Source organism: Ambystoma mexicanum, chromosome 7q (genome assembly GCF_040938575.1).
Source record: "Ambystoma mexicanum isolate Mex_15411 chromosome 7q, UKY_AmexF1_1, whole genome shotgun sequence".
Taxonomy (NCBI): domain Eukaryota; kingdom Metazoa; phylum Chordata; class Amphibia; order Caudata; family Ambystomatidae; genus Ambystoma; species Ambystoma mexicanum.
The window spans coordinates 641,458,245-641,479,147 of NC_090941.1; the positions used below are offsets into that span (position 1 = coordinate 641,458,245).

Sequence of the window (20,903 nt, forward strand, 5' to 3'; positions counted from 1 at the left end):
ATAACGATCAAACCAACTTCATCATAGATAGGGGAGCACAAGAGAATATCAGGAGGGTTATTGACTTTATAGCAGCAAGCTCTCAAATCGAGGACTGCTTTGTGATACTATCGTTAGATACCCACAAAAGCATTCCACAGCGTTGCCTGGACATATTTAGAAGCTATGTTAAAATACTTTGGTTTTGTCCACTTCTTGAAATACATAATGGCCAGAAGATTCCCAAAACAAAAATCTAAATTAACAGACAATAGTTTAACTTAAGACCACTCAAAAGAGGCACTAGACAAGGATGCCCACTCACCCCTGATCTTTGCACTAGATTTGGACCCCTGGACGAACCGGATTCTGTCCAATCCAAGAGTTAAGGGGGTAAACCATAACGCCATTCTCCACAAAAACACATGATATGCAGACGACAACCTATACTTATGAGTGACTCGCTCTCATTGCAGCCAGAAATAATGTCCACTCTGGATGAGTTTTGGGACATCTCAGGCTTCGGTATGAACAGGGATAAATAGATTGGACTCAATATTACGGAATTCCTGGCGAGAACCTAGCTACGCTGAACGTTAATTTCCCATTCAAATGAATGAGAATTAAATTAAATACTTAAGGGTAAAGATTACTTCAACATACGAGGTCTTGGCAAGGGCGAATATGCCTCAACTATAGAGTGAAATGAGGGAGCAGTTGGCCAGACGGGTCCTACAAGGGATCTCTTGTATTGGCCATGTTCAGGTGATAAAAATGAACCAATTACCCAAACTCCTTTACAACTTCCAAGAACTCCAGATACAAATATTGGAAATGGACTTTGCAAAACTGCAAAAGAAAATGGTCTCTCATTTGGGTCCACAACACTCCCAGGGTTCCCCTGAAAAGTCATTTTGAGATCACTGGCAGTTGGCGGGATGAGGATCCCTTTGATTTGCAGATACTTCATATCCTCACAAATTGCCCGCTACTGGATTGGCAGCCAACAATGAGAGGCCCTAAATGGAAAACATTGAATTATGAAGTCAGTGCTCCCACTCCACCTCCTCCCCGTTACTGCAAAATAATCGAGAAAACTGCATGAGGGTCTCTTCCCCACGACCTTCAGCTCTTTGAGACACTGGAATAGAACCGGCAGTTTAGCTAGCTTTAAGCCTGGGCTGCGACCCTTATCACACAAAATCATGAGATTTTCCCCGGCATGGACAGAAGGGCATTCAAGCATTGGCAGTCGAAGAACCCTATAGAGCTGAGAGACCTGTACGAAGATGACACCACCCTAAAGTTCAACTAATGTAAGCTGAAACGTTGACTACCAGAATCGGAGCATTTCAGGTACACACAAATGTTATGTTACTTGGCATTTATATAGCGCCTTATGTATCATTGGTATGACCTCAAAGGACTGGTAGGTTGAACGCCCACGGGAACCGCAAGAGAAAGAAGAAAAAAAAGAAAAAAAAGAGAAAGAAAAAAGAGAAAAAAAGAGAAAAAAAGACAGCGAAAAAGAGAAAGAGAAAAAAGAGAGCGAGAAAGAAAGAGAAAAAGAGAAAAAAGAGAGAGCGAGAAAGAAAGAGAAACAGAAGAAAGAAAAGAGAGAAAGAGAGAAGGAGAGAGAGAAAGAGAGAGAGAGAGAGAAAGAGAGAGAAAGAGAGAGAGAAAGAGAGAGAGAGAAAGAGAGAGAATCAGTTGGATGTGTTCAGTCTGGAGGGTGGACACCTAGACTGAGTTCTGGCTGCGTTAGGCCTGAGGAGACGCCTAAGCTAGCCGGTATGTGCACAGCTAGCTGTGATTTTATTAGGATGATGAGGTTTTCGTGGGGTCATGTTAGTATGTGAACAGCTAGGCCAAATGTGTCATAGTATAGCTGTGTTCTAGTTGAATGATGGTGTATAGGAGAGAGTAAGCATAGTAGTGCGATATAGTGGTTATCAGTAAAGCGCCTGCGCCCAAGCACGAGAGCTGGACAGGGGGCATACCTAGCAGCATATGTATATAAAGCGACAGGATGGATAGGGTTAACATGTGATACAGATAACCTGGAGATACAGGTACATAGCATATATAGGAGAGACGGATACATACAGAGACATATCCACTCCATTCACTGTCCTTTCCATTTATTCTATCCTTTCCACCCAACTTTTCCATCCACTGCATCGTTTTCATCCACACCATCCTTTCCATTCACATGGTGAACAAGTGTTGTCTCTATCTGCACCATAGTGACGCTATTAGTCACAATTTCTATATTCAACTTTAACACAGTGACGTTATTAGGGTTCAGATAATCGTTTGACCTAAATATGTGTCTGTACGATGTAACGCAGTAAGACATTTTGAGTAAGAGTGGTAGGGCTTTCTGGCATGAAGTAATTGCTTCAGTCCTCACACTTGCCACACTTACGTTTTGGTTGGTGCTGGTTGACGGCAAGCTACTGGCTTCTTGCTTCTGCGGATACCTGCAGATACGATCTGGAGCCGCCTCTGTAGGAGCCGCCCTTTTCCCTGGGGCCCTTAGCTGATGGGGCTGCCGGGCAGAGGGCTGCCCTGGAAAGATCAGTAATGTCCTCTTTGCTGGGCCAATGGGATCGCGGGGCGGGCTCGGGGGGCAGGTTACGTTCGATTCAGGAAGCTGGGAGCGAGGGGATGGGGGCGAGCAGGGGTAGGGGCAAATTCCACAAATGTTTGCCACAAATGGGGTCTCAAGGAAAGCTCACTCACCTGGGGCAAGGATCAGGAAAAAAAGGAAATGCTGGATTTCCAACAGCATGGTGAAAAAAGCTGCCACGAGAAATTCTACAGTTTTAGAACTCACCATAAAAGAGGGTCTGCGGTCCAAGAAACTTTACAGATGTTACAAATTTCTAGAGAAAGTAGATAAGCGGCAGAAACTGCCCTATAAGCTGATATGGAGTGGGCGCCCGGGCAGGACATCTCATGGGAATCGTAGCACATCTGGGCCAGAGCATCTAAGTGCTCCAAATGCACTTTGATCAAAGAGGGTGCCTACAAAATATGCTTTAGATGGTATATGCCTTCCCAGAGACTGCATACAATATTGCTCAACACTCCAGATAGCTGCTGGCACAGCTGTGGCCAGAAGGGAGCTATTGCTCACAGGTGGTGGGGCTGCCAAACTACACAAATATTTTGGAGGGAAATCTTAGCAAAAATAAAAAGACATTAACAGATGTCAACTTCCCCTCCTCCCCACAGTGGTAACCCTGGGTGACTCACAAGAATATGGCAGATCCGCCATAGAGCTGAACCAATGTCTGACCTTCTAATGGCAGGAATAATTACTCTACCACGCTTCTGGACACACTTCTGGAAAGCCCAAGATAGCCCAATACTGGCATACTCGTGGTGCAAAGTGTGGGAGATATTAGCTATGGAGAGACTGTCTACATTACTGTCCAACAAAACACCGAAATGAATTGGCACATGGGCCCCGATCACGGAAATGTGTAATGTTGCACAGACCACGCATCATGTAAGATATCGTCCTGTGGGAGACTGGGTTTATCCTTGCGCTAATGGGGTATGGTAACGGCCATAATACACTAATGACCCAGCAATCGACATTAAGCACAAGAGGCTGTAACTACTCTGAAAGCAGGCTCAAACTAATTTCTTTGTCCAGTCCTCCAGGCACCCCATATACGGGGGCTGGCGTAGGTTACAATGTTCTGTAAAATGTTGCATATTATGTCATATGGAATGTTTTAAAAGACAGCAAAAGTTTGGAAAGCAAAAAAAAATGCCATCAGCAGCCTAAAACGATTTATTTTCCAGTTAAAAGGGGTTTAAGGGTTTCTTTAGGGGTGGCATCATCGGTTTAGAAGATTATGCAAAAAAAGGGTAATAAATGCTTACAGCAGCGGCGGCGGCACCAAACCTGGGCCCATTGCAAACGATTTCCTAGGTCTATTTTTGGAGTCAATCACAGAACGTCTCCATCTCATCACACACACCACACCCTCACTTGGATATAGGCATGCTGAAATGGTAATGGAAAACGTAGCCCCAACCTTTTCTGCTTGCGCCACCACCATCATCAATTTACATAACGATCGCACTCCCCCCCCCCCCCAATCATGTGCAAACGGTTCATGTACAATTACAGAAAGAAATGCTGGGTCTCAAAATAGCAACAGTACCTTTGATATTGTGGTTTTCTTGTCTAGGCCTTCTGCAACAGCACTTAGAGCAAATGCTGGAAAAAATAGAAGGAAAACATCATTCACATCTGATAAAGGTCTACGCATTTATTCTCATAAATTACTTCAGCACAAATGACATTAATAGAAATGTAAACATCAAAAAACAAAACAGATCTCAGAAAATGGGTCTCTCAGTGAATGATCTGCAGATGAAACCTGCTGGACCATTCTACTTCCCAAGGGATCACACTGCAGCTTGGATAGTGACTGCAGGCTAGCTAACCTCAAAAAAGTCTGGGGTGTGGAGCTGGGGTGCACACTTTCAAAATGTACAGGGGGGAGTGGTGAGGGAGGTGCTTTGTACAGCGGGAGTGGCAAGGGAGGTGCTTACAGGGAACCTGGAGTGACATCAGTTATGCGCCTGTGTTTGACACACTATTCAGCCCTCATTTGTAATGGCTTTCCGCTTTTCAGAACCACTGGCATTGATCACGATTACCTACCATATCATAGTTATTGTTGTAGGTGATCAACAGCATTTAGCTCCTGCTTGTAGCCTGGGAGAGCCTGATTAGCTTGAAACCAACAGCTACGAGGAACTACTTTTGTCTCCCAGTTCAACCGGTGCCTTACAAACATGCATATGTGATATTAACTAAGTGTTTGATAATGTTAATACCAAAGAATTAGAGCACATCTAAAACATTTAAACACAACGAATCACACATAATGGGCAAAAGGTTAAAGTGTGCATCTCATGTGGAAGTTGGACTCGCGGTGCGCTGCATACTCACCCCTGGTTAACCAGAAATAGCTCCTGCCTACTGAGTGATGCCTGACACCCGGGGCTAGCTGGGGCCAAGCCCCAGCAGTCTCCAGAAAGACATCCTGAGAGAGGGCCCACCCTGACTAGCCCCAGCCAAGCTGACATCTCAAGCAGCCGGTGTAGGCTAAGTGATGTACGGTTACAAGGGCTGCCTAGAGGTGTCAGCACTTTGGATAAGAAAACAAGAAAAGGCACTGCCATTCTTTTTTTCTAAACTGAAGTACCGACACCTGCAGACAGCCTGTGTAACCGTAGCTTTGGCTACATGGGCTGCTGGATGACTCTGTACTCTGAAACAAAAGGAGGGCTGGAGAGCCCGGCTCTACAGTTGTTTCAGAGTGAAGAGTCATCACACAGCGTGAAAGCCCTTTAACAGCACAGCTAAAGGGCTTTCATGTGGTGCAATAGGAGAGCGGGGCCCCTCCAGCCCTCACCCTTTTTCGGAGTATAGAGTCATCATGCAGCAGACAGACCTGCCACTCAAGGTGGCCATGGTTTTTAACCACACAGCTCCTTGAAGGAAAGGGCTGCCTGCTACTTTCCTGAGCGCAGGGGCGCATTGGTGTCACACCTTTGGTGTGCACAACCTCTCCTTTTGTTTAAAAGGGGCTGGGTGCAACAAAGGTAATGTCAGTGCGCCCCAGCTCCCCTTCTTTCATCAGCCCCCCCACATAGGCGAGGGGGGCTGTCATTAGGGGTGTGGTCTACATGCACACAAACTTAGGCCACGCCCCCAATGAGAGCCAACCCCTCGATTTAGCATCCCACTTTAAAGCACTGCCCGACACCAAGGGGCTAGTTTTAGCTCCTGCTAGTCAAATTTCAAACCCAGGAAGTAGCAAAACTCTTCTCAAAGTACATTTCGAGCAGGCTGTCCACTGAGAGTAACACCAGAGTCTAACATTCTGACTTGCTTGCGAGTGTCTCGGAGGGGAGCCGATGCCAGGAGCATGTGGAAGCACCGACCGAAGCAGTGGTTCGCTCTACTATCGTGCAACTCTCACCCTACGGTGGCGGTTGGGAGGGGGGGGGGTGGATTGGTCTTGCACTCAGCTGGTAAAGAGTTGAAGTAAGAACAATTCTTGAGTAGACAACTCAGCAGAGGAATTGGTGGGGAAAGGCAGCCCTCCTGGGATACTGTGTAGCACAAGAGACAGGATCTGCTGCTGCCTCCCTGGCACAGGACTCCGGATCCTCTGCCGCTTCAACAAGGAGCTTCATCTCGTGCTAGTGGGCTGGGAGAGAAGCTAGTAGACCCCACTAAGTAGACCACATGACTGAACTAATTGGCATGCTGATCTCCATATGCCGTTGCCCCCTTCCTTACAGTGAGAAAGATAAAGCCTGTTCATAGTCGAAACAAGGGAGACTGTCCTAGGAGTTACAAAGAAGTACATCTAATTTTTTCTAACGTTGCTATTACACTTAAATCAACTGGGTTGGGGCAGGTAGGGGTCAAACACAGGACACACTGAAGATTTGAATAGAAACATGAAGGTTAGACTTTAGTAGGTGGACCACTTTAGTTACCTTGGGGTGGTATTTACAAATAAATGCCATGTGAGGGACCATATATCCAAACAAGCCCAATCTATGGGTCAGACATGTGGAGCCATTAACAGTAGTGCAAATTCTCCAGGTTATCAGACCGTTGAACTACTTTGAAAATGAATAGGGCAAAACCACACGCAATAGCGATGTATGGCGCAGAGCTTTGGGGATTTGAGGACACGCACTTAAGCGAACTAAACATGGATGCCTTTATTAGTCGCCTCTGCAAACCTCCAGCACACGGCCCCACATTCAGAACTGAACCTTCCCTTTATGAATTAGGAGCTTAGGATAAGACCTATTTACATGTGGTTATCCCTGTGGACCTACCCTGCAGCTGGTTTGTCCTCAAAAACTTTGAAGGATCTTAAGGCGACAGAAAACGTATATAGGATTCCTTGTATAAACAATGTATGCAAGACCCTGATGAAAGTGGATGCAGGAGGACTGTTTATGGAGCCGAGTACAATTTTCCCAAAAAATACCTTAAATTGATAATGTGATGAATCAGAGAGGATTCCCCCAGAAACTCGACTTGGGACCCCTCCCATATGGTCAGGCAATTGCTTCCTGACCCTAGGGGTGGTTTTCTGTGGAAGGATCACACAGGGGTTGGGGGGTGAACAGGTTCAGAAGAATGATACTTTTTTATAACTTCCCCAGAGACCCTACACTTCTGATGGCATTCTGTCAAATCGAAGCTGTGAAGAAAGCCAAGTTTCACGTTGTGAACTTCAAGTCCCATAATTCCCAAAGTGCTGGGATGAGGAAGGGGGCTGCAGAGGCACAAGTTGCAGCCTATTAGCGGTAATGACCCATACCTGAGGGAGACAGGGCGGCATAAAAGGCCCCCTCAGGTGCAGGCCATAGAGAAGAGCAGTAGCATAAGGTGGAGTAGTTGCGATACCTCCAGGAAGCAGAAGCAGAAATTACAGGAGAGCAGAGACGCTGAGATCAACGTTGTTGCAGAACGAATGCCGGTCCAGAGAAGGTTTATTCTGTCCGAGACCTTGATTGCAGAGGTAGCGCAGCGGGAAGCGGTGAGATGGACGGCTCCCCCTCCGGAGCTTCAGAGGTCACGCAGCAGAAAGCACGCAATTTAAAAGCTTTCCCCATGGTCAGTCGAGCACCAAAGAGCTGTGGAAGAGAGGAAAGCACCTTTGTCGACTGGTGCGAGCCGCATGAAGCCGAGGAGAGGTTGCCGGGCCGTGCAGGAAAGCATAAAGCAGAGGACCTGGAGGCAGCGAGACAAACGGCACGTGTACGCCAGACCCAGTGAGTTCACTGCTAGATTGTGACACCGGAGCGCTACGTAACCTGGACGCATGGCCAAGTCTAGGGGCCTTAAGCACAGAAATAATATAAACAGAGTGAAGTAGAGGAAAAATTAGTTTTGAATACCAAACTGATATAAAGGAGACTAATTATTCTATTGCAAACCATGCCGTCTCAAAAAGGAGCAGGTGGCAGAATAAGAACTTTATCAGGCCAGAAGGGTGTGATTGAATCTATGTGGATCAGATTAAAGGCCAACAACAAGAGAGGGCAATAGCCAAGGCCAAAAGATAAATCATACCAAGGCAAGTTATAAAAAAACAACATTGCCAAAACCAAAATAGGGCAATTAAGAATTCAAGTGTTTGTGAAGCCTATTGCCCATATGTAAAGGAGGTCATAAGTGGAACTGACTTAAACCCACATTGCCAAAGAAGTGCGAGAACACCATTGTCAGCATTTGGTGAATACAGACGAGTGGTAGGAGGGCTGTCCTTCTGATAGAAGGTATTCAGGAGGAGATGAGCATTACCTGCATTGCATGTGGCAATGTCATGAACCGAGGTCCCAGATTAAGTTATGCCTCACCCACCCTCTCATCCCCCAAGTACCAGCCAGGAAGAACAAAGATAATCCCTGGCCAGAAATAAGGACAAAAAGGTGAGACAGGATACGGATATGCCAGGCACTCAACAGCTGGAAGAAAAACAATGAGAGTTACATCTAAAGCTTCATATAGGATTATGCAAACCCCAGTATACATAACATACCTGATCCAGGAATAGGCAGGTGATGAAGAGATGGACTACAGCCAGGTGATTGTTGGAATCCAAGCAAGGCAAGCCTAACCCGAATGGCACAAGGGTGCAAACTAGGAAAGATGACAATAATTCAATGTAGCTGAAGTCTCAGAGTTCAAGTAGGAAGAAGTTCAACATGATTCAATGTCCAAAGTAGAAAATCCAAGGATCATCCACAAGAGTTCCAGGTCAAAAAATCCTGAGTCACAATCCAAATAATCCAAGTTCCAAGAGAATAACCAGTGCCCCAAATGCAACAGGGAAACATCAGCAGCAATGCAGGAAAAGCACCAAAGTCAAAAGACAAAAAATACAGAGTCAAAAATACAGAAATGCAGGAGGCCACCCAAAAAACAGCCGAGCAGCAAGGAAGACCTGATGCCAGGAGTTTAAGTAGAGCAGGAATGGCATTTTCCGGTTGATCACATGACTCGCCACTGTCACGCAACTGCTTTCTGCCGTTGTTGGTGCGCGCATTGTGTTGCATCACCAAGGCGCTATGGCAGTCTCCAAAAGCGCTGCATGGGTGCTCGTTGCCGCAGAGTTCTGGGGAAAGAAGGAGAATGCAGTCGTGACCCGCGCGGGACCCCCAGTGGCACAGAGGAAGTTCGCAGCGATCGGCGTGCGCGTGCTGCAGGAGTGCTCGACAGGCAATCACAAGTGTGCAACAAACAGCACCAATGTTTTTGTTCCCCCTCTCCCCCAAGAAGAAATACTTCAAAGCATGAGGTTGTGAAGCAAAAGATATTGCTAACATGCTGGAAGATAACATTTACCAGAAGTTCTGTCCAGGCAGGAGAGTACACCAGGGCAGAGAACCTTGTAGCAGTAGGCCGGGCAGGTGAGTGGACCAGGTGGAAGTCATTGAAGTAATGTGGTGTGGTTAAAAGTCTTGAAGAAGTAGTAGAACCACTAAGATGTTTTTGTGGTACAGAATCATCCTGACAAATTAATTTCACTTAAGCAAGTGTGAACTATGGAAGTATTTTTTTTGTTAATGAGAAGATATTGTTTTGAGCACTTGTGAAGTTTTGGTTGAATTCAAGTTGTAACTTTTTTACTATCATTTGAAACCAAAAGAACTGATACAAGACAGGATTTCCTAATACTTTTGGAACTATTGAATAGAACCCTGCTTGAATCTGGGGGAGAGGAATGCACCCAGATTAGAAGGAGAGACTGGTTGTGAACATAAATGATATAGTTGCTTTATTTGAACTGCCATAGATTACCTTATTGAGTTGCTGTACGTACAAGTGTGAGGGACAGAAACCTTTTGTTAGAGTGTTTCCTTTACTGTATTTTAGGCAGGAAAATCCTCGTCAGAGTAGGGATAGTGAGGAGTTTATCCAACCTTTTGAGTTAATAAAATGGCCTCTTTTGAAAAATCTTCAAGTCGTTTGCCCCACATTTCTGACCCCTCACAATTACTGGGAAATAAAACATGTATAGGACAAGAAAGGAGGGAAAATGAATTCTGCATACAGTCAAATAGGAAGCACAGTGTTATCTCCACTCCAGGTCAAAGGATGGACTACTTGGGACTGGATTGCTTTAATGGTTGGTAGGTTATATATAACTCACCTTTAGGTTTGGCTTTCTGCCAACTGGAAAGGTATTCAATTGGAGAATACACATACTGTCCCAAAGGCTTGTCTGCCCACATTGCCTGCAAGTAGAGGAGGATACTGTACATTTCATACTTTTCTCTTTGAAGTAAATAGAAAGATCCAGCCAAAGACTCTCCTACCTTTGTTTAGACGTGAGGGTATCAGAACTACTGAGCTGGCCATGCAATATCTATTTGCTGCAGATCCGATAGCCTTAGCTGCAATGCAGTTATATCTGCATTGCATCAAGGTTGCGCAAAGGATATATAATTGGTTTATCAGCAATCCCATAAGAACGTAGTTTTTACATAGTACAAGCTGGTAATTTTTTACTTGCTTTTTATTTCTTTACTTTGTTTCTTATGAAGGCGCCACACGCCCAAAGGCCCCAGTGCCTTTATGGCCCAAGCAAAATGTGATTTTAAATGTTTTGTACTTTTATTGCATTTAGTTTATATATTGATGCTGTATATGTGCTGATTTGTACTTTGCGTGTGAATTTTCATGTTTAGCGTGAAATTCAGCATGAAGTGGCAGTAAGAGTATATTTGGTTAGATCATTTTAAGAAGTGTGGGTGCTTGTTTTGAGGTAATTTAATTTAGGGTGCATAATATTCCTTTTATTTAAATGGCAATGTTCTGTGGTTTTAGAAAGTATTGGATGTTTGCCATGTATGTGTTTGGTGCAGCTTGTCGTAAAGATATAGGTCGTGGTGCTACTTTCCTTGTTCCAAGGGTGAATTAAGTTTCCAGTGTTGGTTTGATCTAAAATTAAACACGGACACTGCAATCAGACCTCCAGATAAGGTGCGTACCAGGCATTTTCTACGCACTGAAATCTTGTAAATAAGACAGCTTTATTATTTTCCTGTGTACATTTACACAAAAGTTTAGAGCAGAGAGCAATGCAAAGGTCAGGTTTCTTGACAGAAACCAGAACGCTTCTTTTGATTTTGATCTACATGGATGTAATTCAAGCAATGGATAAAAGCCTCTGAAACAGAATATATTTCTCTGAAGCCTTTCAAAAAAAGAAACTGCACACTTTGATAAGAGGAATGATTTCTTTCCATTCAGCTTCTGCTGTGTTGATGCTCATAGAGCAAACAGAAGCACTGTGCATATTTATTTTCCTAACATTTTAGGATTGTATAACTAATAAGATGGACAACTAAGTTGCAACTGAGAATTCATCTTTTTAAACACATTATGCTTTTGTTCCAGCGAAAGCAAACCAGTATTGCACAATTGTATTTTTCAGAGTTCCTGTGCTGTGTGCATAATCATGCAGAGGGATATCATTTTTGCACTTCTAATTTAATGTTCACTTCAATTATAAAAACAGTGTGTAAAATTATGAGTATGTATTTCACATCCATTAAACCTTGCAGTCAATGGGGTACATTACTATAAATGGTGAGTGGCAGCGGAGTCTTTGCTCAAGGATGAGTGATTGTCATTACACCAATCGCAGGTGTTCTAGCGTCTCAAATCTTCAAGACTACATTTCCAAAACCTGATTCTCCAGAAAGTGCAAGCGCTGTTAAAAAGCAAACAAATGAAAGTTACATTTGTAATTGAAAAAGAAACTCAGCAAAACCTGTCCCTGTGATAATCACGTATTTAACTTTATCATACATGGTTCGTCCAACATCTAGGCACTGTGATTATTATATCTCAGTAGATATTCAATTTACCAACCCCTGAACGATGTTAGTAAATAAAATAGCTCAGCCGGTTGAGAGCTTTTTGCTACGATCTGTAGGTTGCAGCCTTTTATCCTTTCGAGGTCAATAAAGGAGTACCGACTTGGTGATCATTGTTTGGTGATAATTGTGGTAAATATGTGCTATGTACAGCACTTTGCCACCAAACGCACTATGTAAATAACTATTTGACCATGGGATTAGATAAAGAATTTAGAATGGAGTCCTTGCCTATGTACACTGTACATACCATTTGGTAGTAATAGCTCCAGGAAAGGAGGGCTTTCATTAAACATCAAAAGACAATTCTGCTATTGAACCTCAAAACACACAATACAATTTGAGTTTGCTTATTATGTAATTGGCTATATTGTGTTTTCAACATTTAAATATATACAGGAGAGATCAAATGGCTAGACCTTAGAGAAATAATGAAAGGTGTATTCTGTCACAATGCAGTGCTGCCGCATATTAATGATTTCGATACAGTTTTTGCACATGCCGGCTGGATGTCACACGCATTTGACTCTTGCAAAGGAGAAAAGTCATTTTTACTCTCTTGAAATCACATTTACTTTCAAAGTTTAAAAAATGGGGAGCAAAATACTCCCACCTCAAAATCTTATCTCGGGTACTGTGCGTAAGTTACAAGAAATTCCTTTATTCCGGTTACTCTCAAGTCATTGAGTTATATAGGAGAAGCCCACTGGCTGCCACCACCCAGGCTACATCGTCCAACTGCCTGGATTGGATGCCAGCACACTAGCATTCTCCCACTCGTACATCAATGCTCTCACCTTCTAACATTATCTCCGACTTCATGCATTCCAGACTAGCTTGCATGCATCAAGAACATCAATACACACCTCCGTTCCTTATCAGAAACCCACACTGAAACATCCATGAAATCAAGCACACGGCACATATTCATAAACCACACACTCACATTCATAACCACCGCTCGTGGTCATTTTCCACTCCTAACTGGGTTGTCACAGCGTTGGCCACCAATACATCTCCATGTCAAATAAACAGATGTGTTGCCCACATTCCAACAGCACTAACGCTACTCTATATTCTACTATGTTCGAGCAACCAACAATGCACACGTCAAACCACCGAAAATTCCTGAACCACTCACACCGCACATAACTATCCAGTACAATTCACATGGCACATTCATATTGTGATGAATCCCAGGATGTCACTGCTCACTGCTTCTATGGGGTGTGTGGGGGGGGTGGAGCTTTCCATGAGGTCACGGAGGTGAGACCGCTGCCAGATAGTCCCCCTCGGGGTGGTACTCAGCGGGTGGATCTCATAGGGAGGAAAAACCCCTATAGGACAAGGGACAGCACCTTGGGAGACACCCGGTTTAATTCCCCTACACCCCAACCGCCCGCACCGTTATCCTATACAAGACATAACACCACCCATTAGCATGTATGTCTACAGAATAGACATCACTTCCCCGAGAACTACTGGGACAAGGAAGAGTAACAACAACCCATTTAGGATTCAAGACCTCACTACTGAGACGAGGAAGAGGCACAGATCCAAGTGGCAGGTTCTGCAGAACAAAGATGCACGGACTAGATGCCATAGAATGGCTAAAACCGTTCTGCATTTAAAAAGGGAAAAAGGACTGGGAACAATGAAAGGTCCTCCCAGGAGGAAGCTGGAGATGTGAACGATGGCAGCTGTAGCGGAGACAGGAGACCCACAGTACAGAGAGCAAGAAGCTTACATGCTGGCAAAAGCATCCCTGGAAGCGAAATCACAGACTAACAGCAACGAGAAGCTGAATCCTGAGCTTGCATCCAGTCATGAGGCCTGGAGCACGTGCATAAACTGAGACTCACAGCTCAGAGGCTGGGATCCGCGCTGAGCCGCCACAAACCATGGAAGCAGCCAAGGAAAACCGTGGAAGCTCAGAGCACTCGCAAAGAACTAAGAAGCACTGGTAAGTCCCCACTCCCCCTACCAAAGAGAGGTCAGGGAAACCGGCACAGCTAGTACAAGGGAAAACACACAGAAGCGACTCTGGTACCTGCACCCAAATACCTAATCATATCCTCCACGCCATTCCTCATATACACAGTACCTGGCAGAATACACCAGGTTGGCTGTGACTAAGAAGTAGTACTAGAAGCAAAGAAAGATGACCACAATTTGAATCTGGGATTCACACCCACATGAAGAGAGAGCCAAAGCAGTCTTCATACACCAAAGGAGGAGTAGTAAAAATAGAAGCAAAGCAAGAAGAGGCAAGTCATGAAATCTCACCCACATGAAGAGAGCAAATGCAATCTTCAGACGCAAAGCATCTGGCAGGAGAGTGTACCAGGATGGCTGTTAAACCAAAGAGAAGGAAAGAGGAAAGGTCCCTCATTGTCCAGTCGGAGGTCACAACATCCTTCCTTTTTGGAGTTATTTGTGGCACCATTTTTGAACTTTGTTTATGCGAGTTTAACCCCTGAAGTGCCAAGGACGAGGCATCTCGTCTTTGACATTGCATTTGCAGTGCTAAGGATGAGCTACCTAGTCCTTTTTGGCACTGCACTTTGTACGATCCCTGCAAAGAAGAGATCACACAAAAGTGTAATCCAACCCCTAGCCTATGTAAGGAGGAGGTTCCTCCTCACACGTGCGTAATGTGCGCTGACGTGAAACAAAGTACATTTCACGATTGCAGCCATTTTTGGCTGCGACGGTGAAGGAAAAGTTAGGTCTTTGCCTCCCCCTTGACCCATCTAGATATCAGGCATTTTTGTGCTGTTTGGAGGGAGGTGTTGCTGGAAAGGGGAGACTCTCCCCTTTCCAACGACACCTTCTTTGAAGCATTGATGGGCACGGATCACTCGATCCGCGGCCAGCAATGCCACTAGACTACCAGGGATCTGTTTTTTGAAGTAGGGGATGATGGGGCTGCTTACGTAAGTGGCCCTCTCCCCCACAGCCCCCAAAGCATAGCACGTTTTTCCCTCCCTGGGGGCAGGTTGTCACACTAATGTGATTTTTGGTGAGGGCGGGGGGAACTAAACCACCATGGATCTATGTAGTGGCCCTCTCCCCCCCACCCCATATGGATGGGGGGCATCTCATGTAGCCCTCCCTGGGGGCGGATTACTAGTGCAATCAGTGTCAGATGCCACCGTCCCCCCTCCATTCGGGGTGAGGCGGAGAGAGCCACTAGAAAACTTTGGAATGGCCCCCCCAAAGCATGGGGCAGTATGTTTTGCCCACCCTGGTTCCTTTGTTGGTCGATCGTCCCCAAGTCCAGCAGCGGTCCAAGGGAGCCCTAGCAGGGTCCCCATCCCTCCACGGAGGGAAAAGCTGTAACGCAGGCCACCCAGAGGTCCAGGAGAGTGGGGGGTGATGTCCCTGGCCTTGGGTGCCGGTCTCCCATGTTGGCCGACCATCCCCAAGTCCAGGGGCAGTCCCAGGGTGCCCTGGCAAGGTCCCCCTCCTTTCCTGGAGGGGAAAGCTGTAGCGCTGCCCAGCTAGAAGTCTAGGATGGTCGGGGTTGACGTGCCTGCCCTTGGGCGCTTGTCTCCCTTGTTGGTTGACCCTCCCCAAGTGCAGCAGCGTTACAGCCTATCCCTCTGAGGATGGATGTGGACCCTGCCGGTGTTCCATGGAACTGCTGCCGAACTTGGGGACAGGGGACTGACATGCGAGAAGCGCGCCCAAGGCCAGGGACGGTATCCCGGGCCGTTCTGGAGCTTTGTCCGAAGCTCTCACAGTGAAACTGTCCAACATAGTATCAATTTGTGATGATTGGCACACATTCTGTCAGGGTGCCTATATTGACAGAGCATACAATGCACATTTGCTGAGGAGTTAATTTCCTCTGTCAGAATAGTCACCCTGTCAAAATGTGTGCAAAGTATTGAACAGTTTTATTGGTTGTGCTTGGACTGTACTGGAAGGTAGGAGGCAGGTTGGATTGGTGTGATCCGCTGTTGGAGGATGTGTGGAAGATCTTGGGGCACTGTGTGCAGTGTATGGTGTTAAGGAGTGTTGTGTGTGGTGTAAAGAAGGCAAATTTGTGGGTTCTGGGAGAATTACGCGTCTTATACAGTCCTGTAAGCAATGCTAGGCATGGAGACTTCACCGAGCCTTAGTCTTCCTTTCTGGATGAATCTCACTCCCATTTACCTCCCCCGATACCCAAGTATCATGTTGCAGTATGTGCAACTCACCTTACCACTGTGCAGTAGAATCGGTGGGCCAAAGGAACAGAAACCTTCACTGATTACAATTGTGCCAGCACAACTGTGGCATAGGCACAAGGTGACATAATGTGTCCTTCACCTCTTTCCCTGTAAAGAATGTGCCAATTACGTAATTACCTACTGTTCTGTCACATGTGAAGTGCATGTGAGACTGGTGGGGGTGGGGGGGGGGGTGTTCGGCGTGTGTGTCTGGGATAGTTGCAAGAGGTATGTGTTGAAGCACTTGCTGTGCTGTTTGATAAACTGTATGTCTGGCCATATTCATGTACGTTTTTCAGGTCTCCATTTCCTAGTAAGGATGAGGGTTGTTTGGATTATCAGGCACTCATCCAAAAAAAGGGGACGGGGGGGGGCGTCCAAATAATTGATGGACTTACTGGATCGTGTGGCATGGTAATAAAATGGTGACTAAATCTGTTGACAGCGAGACTCTGACTTCCTAGCAATTGCATAGTACTTTATTTTGGTGGAATGTCAATGTATTCAATATATCTGTGCTGCCTATTTCTTTGCAAAGCATTACCACATTTAGCAGCTTAATTCCACTTGCTGGCCCTTGCAGTTGGTCCGTCCTTGTGACCTTCATCCTTCGAACACAGGACCCTACGTGAATGAGCAGGGTTTTGTGGAAAGTGTGCCAGCAATTGTCTGGAAGGGCCTGCCATGTGCTCAACTTCACTGTCTGCGTTTAGATCGCACCTGCTGTTTCACCTCACCCAATCACTAATATATTACATGGTTGCTTCTCATCTGCATTTCCCATGCACCTGCAGCCCATGGGGGAGAGGAGGGTACAACGCACGGTGGCTGTCTTTCAATTGGTACTGTGGGTTGAATCCTCATCCCCACACTTGTAGTTGTGTAATGTATAGCTGAGAAGCACAGATACTTATCGTTTCAGTCTATCTGTTCTTAAAGGGTTACATTGCGACAGTAGTCATGGCTTCTCGTTGAATTGAGGGGGCTTTGGCTGTACTGATGCAGTCCGACTCGGAGCAAGGCACAGAGGCGGATGTGGAAACAAACAGAAACTGCTTCTGAGGGTGAGCAGGAAGTTGATTCGGGAAGCGAGTTTTCAATTGAGGTTAGTTCAACCTCCACATCCGTTAACGAAGTGACTGATGGAGTACATGCACCTCTTCTGACACTTCACATATGCATGTTAACTGTAAGGGTGAGGGAACATGCAGGACGGGCAAGGAATGTGCCAGATCATGACATGGATGAGTCGCAGTGGGTGACTCCAGCCATGGCTCAGCCTGTTGTGCCCCCTTTCACGGGAATATCAGGGAAGAGATAGTGCATCAGCTGTCGCACTATGGGGAGATTTCGTGGCTGAACCAGTACCCGCAGCTCCAACATGCCAAGATAGCGGACGAGGGTTCGTATTAGGAAAGCAGGCAAAGCGGCCCATCGGAGAGAAAGTGCAACCTAGAAACTCCCACTGCAGGCTACAGCACTGTCTCGCACTGAGGGAAAGCGCTTTTCAACCATCTGGTGACGAGGCCGACACACACATAGGGTGCCCGGGAGCTCGAAGGAGTGGCCGGCTCACCAAAGTGGAGTGCGAGAAACATCCCACTCCCCCCCGCCCACACACCGAGGCACAGCGTGCGTTCCAGACTCAGTTCAGGGCGGGCGCTGTTCGGTGCCCAACCTACAACCTAGAAGCCCCAGTGTCAGGCTGAACGGCGGAGCTGCGTGAGACAATTCGGCTGCTCTGGATCTCTAGCACATGCAATGGGTGGCAACCCCCTGCGCCCCACGCCAAGATACGGCGCATGACCGGGAACCTGGGTGAGGTGTAGGGCCCCGGCGGCCACTATATTAACACGAATCAGGGTACCCTGCATCGGGATGAGCACCATAGCCCAATAGAAGAGTACAGCGGGATGCACATACAAGACAGCCTCCCGTGGCTCGTGGACAGAGGCAGACATCTCCCCTCGCCGCTTGCCAGCGATCCCCAGGGGAGTGCTAAACATTACTAGACTGCCTGCAAGTGTGGGGCCAGGACGAGCAGAAGCGGAAAATGAGCAATTACCATCCTAGGGAGGTAACGCCTTGTTAAACCAACAGAGCGGTGGGGAAGAGGGACCCCCCCCACACACTACATTACTTGCAGGGTGCTGAGAGGAGAAATGGTCCAGCAACATAGAGACAGGCCAGTGGACCCAGAACATGAGCGCTGCTAACTAAGGAAAGCCAACTGTGGGGACAGGAGGACCTCTCCCCCTGCATTGCAAGTATCGGTCCCTAATAGAAGGTGCCCCCCCCCCCTCGCTCGGGCCCTGGGAGGAGGGGGCAGGGCTCTCTCCTCGCAATACTACCCGCCACCTGAACCCTCTGATACTGTGCCTCCGGGACAGCTTAGCAAGATCCTGGGCTGACCAGAAGACTTGGGTTACCGGATCACTGCAGCAGCTGACTTCCTCCCCTCCCCCACCTCAGAGACAGCGGATCACAAACCTCTACGCCCTGGATGCTCTACAAGGAGCACGGTAGTGGCCCGGAGCCACAACTTGAACGCCACCCATTAACATCCAGCCAGTGCTCCAACACTAACTGGACCGAAGATGGGCGTAGAGAGTTATGGCCAAAAAACGTATGGCCACGAAATGTGGTGATATCTCCAATATGTTGCTCACAGGGGAAAAAGGAAAGAAGCCGGAGACAACCAAATCCACGCCTCAAGCATCTCCAGGTGGGACCTGACAACTGGCCATCAAGGAAGATCTCCAGGCCTTTATGATGGATATCAAATCAGAATTCTGCTCCTGTATGACAGAACTGACCACCAAACTCGAACTGGAAGACCTGGTTCGAGAGAACGAAACGTCGCTCTTCGAAATACAACATGAAATCTTGGAGTATAAGCAGTAGGACTTGGAGAACAGGGCCCATCGCAATAATTTACAAATTAGGGAAGTGCCATTGTCTGTCCCAGACCAGAACCTAGCGGAATAGATATGGGACCTATTTCAATCTCTGCTACCACACCTCGAGAAGCCCCAGCTCTTGTTAGATCGCACCCACAGACTGCGTCGCCGAAGAGGTTTGACAACAGAGCCCCTGCCAGATGTGATCACCAGAGTCCACTTCTATAGGAGAAAGGAGGCCATAATAGCAATTGGCCGCTCCTGTGACGAACTGACATTACAGGGGGTTCCCCCCCCCCTGCAAATTTTCCAGGACCTAGTAGCAGAGACTATTCAGAAACAGAGGGCCCAGTGGCCTTTAACACTGGTCCTGCATGATCAAAGGATTATGTATCAGTGACTGTTCCCCACAGCGGTCCAGTTTTCCTACAAAGGAACCTCCCGAACAATTGCTCATTTGGAAGACGCGAAATCGATCCTGAAACCCTCCTCACTCGAAAAAGAAAGCTGCTCTGTGGTCGCCTCCACCAGGGACACTGATGAGCTCTCCACAAAGCCGCGACGCCTGGCCTGGTCAAAGGGCCAGAAGGGCCGGAATAGAAGATGAAGGCTGCCTACAGCCAGACTTACCCTGGGCCACGGATGACGGCAGCAGAGCCCAAAAGCTGTACTTCCCGCACCGGATGCCTTGGACGGGCCGGCTCGGCAGAGTCTAGGGAACCAGGATATATGATATTATTGGCGGGCTTCACACGGTCTAACCCCCCGACTCCAAGATGGATGTCAACCGAAGAACCTTGGAGTGTACTGCCATTCTGTGGCAGTCGAAAAATTGGGAGTCCAGAGTTCAGACTAGGTGCACAGTTAATTTGTTGTAGGTTAAATAGAAATCCAGATGGAGTGGCTCTGCAGAAGCCTATGCTTTTTGAATGGCAGCTTCTGAGCATTTGACCCCCCTAATCTGCCACCGCTCTCCCCCGGTTGGGTCTACTGGGGAGTGCTCGGAGACCACTGTCCAGGAGGTGAACTTTGTCACATTGAACGTCAAAGGCCTCAATTCCCAGGTGAAGCGGAAGTCCATATTGAAACACTTGCGAGACTTGGAGGGAACTGTGATATTCCTCCAAGAGACTCACCTATTGCTGGAGGATCATGCCTGTCTGAGTAGCAGAGATTTCCCGAAGCAGTTCCTGGCCTCATGGGGGCACCAAGAAAGGGGGAGGTGGGGAGGGGAGGAACAGCCATTCTAGTGGCTAAAGATGTCCCATTCCAGGAATTAGACTCCATTGCAGATCCGAACAGCCGCTTTATAGGTGTGAAGGGGATGCTCCTGGGTCAACTGCATTCGCTGGTTTCGATCTATGTGCCAAATGAGGGCCAGTAACGCTTTCTGACAGACGTGGAGTCTGCCCTCCTCCCATTCTTGGAAAGCCAGATCATTATCGGGGGAGATTTCAACGGGGTCACCGACCTGGACATTGACAAACGCATCCACTGGCCCCCAGAGACTACAAAATTGCCCAGGGAGTTCTACACCTGTTCAGATCCCTGGGGGTGGTGGATGCCTGGAGGGTACTACACCCAGAGGAAAGAGACTATACTTTCCTTCTCTCATGTCCACCGCACTTCTTCACGCATTGACCTGCTCCTGGTCTCACCCCCAGCTCTTATCCTTTGTAAATAAGGTTGACATTGTCCAAAAGATTCTCACGGATCATGCCTAGGTGTCACTAAAGATCAGATCCTGGAACCAGACTCCCATATCCAGACCCCAGTGGCGCATGTACGACCAGATATTAAACGACACATGCAATACAGAACTATTTGAGAAACCCCCCACAGAACTGACTTC

At 47.0% G+C, this 20,903-nt stretch overlaps 1 protein-coding gene across 1 annotated transcript in view; it reads right to left on the reverse strand.

Annotated features, from left to right (window-relative positions):
* The window catches only part of B3GLCT (beta 3-glucosyltransferase), a 1,424,518-nt gene that overhangs the window by 1,305,874 nt on the left and 97,741 nt on the right, over positions 1-20,903 (reverse strand). The window contains exon 2 of the mRNA XM_069639745.1: positions 4,164-4,219. Coding sequence (XP_069495846.1) covers positions 4,164-4,219 — 56 coding nt within the window. The remainder of the gene's footprint in view (positions 1-4,163; positions 4,220-20,903) is intronic.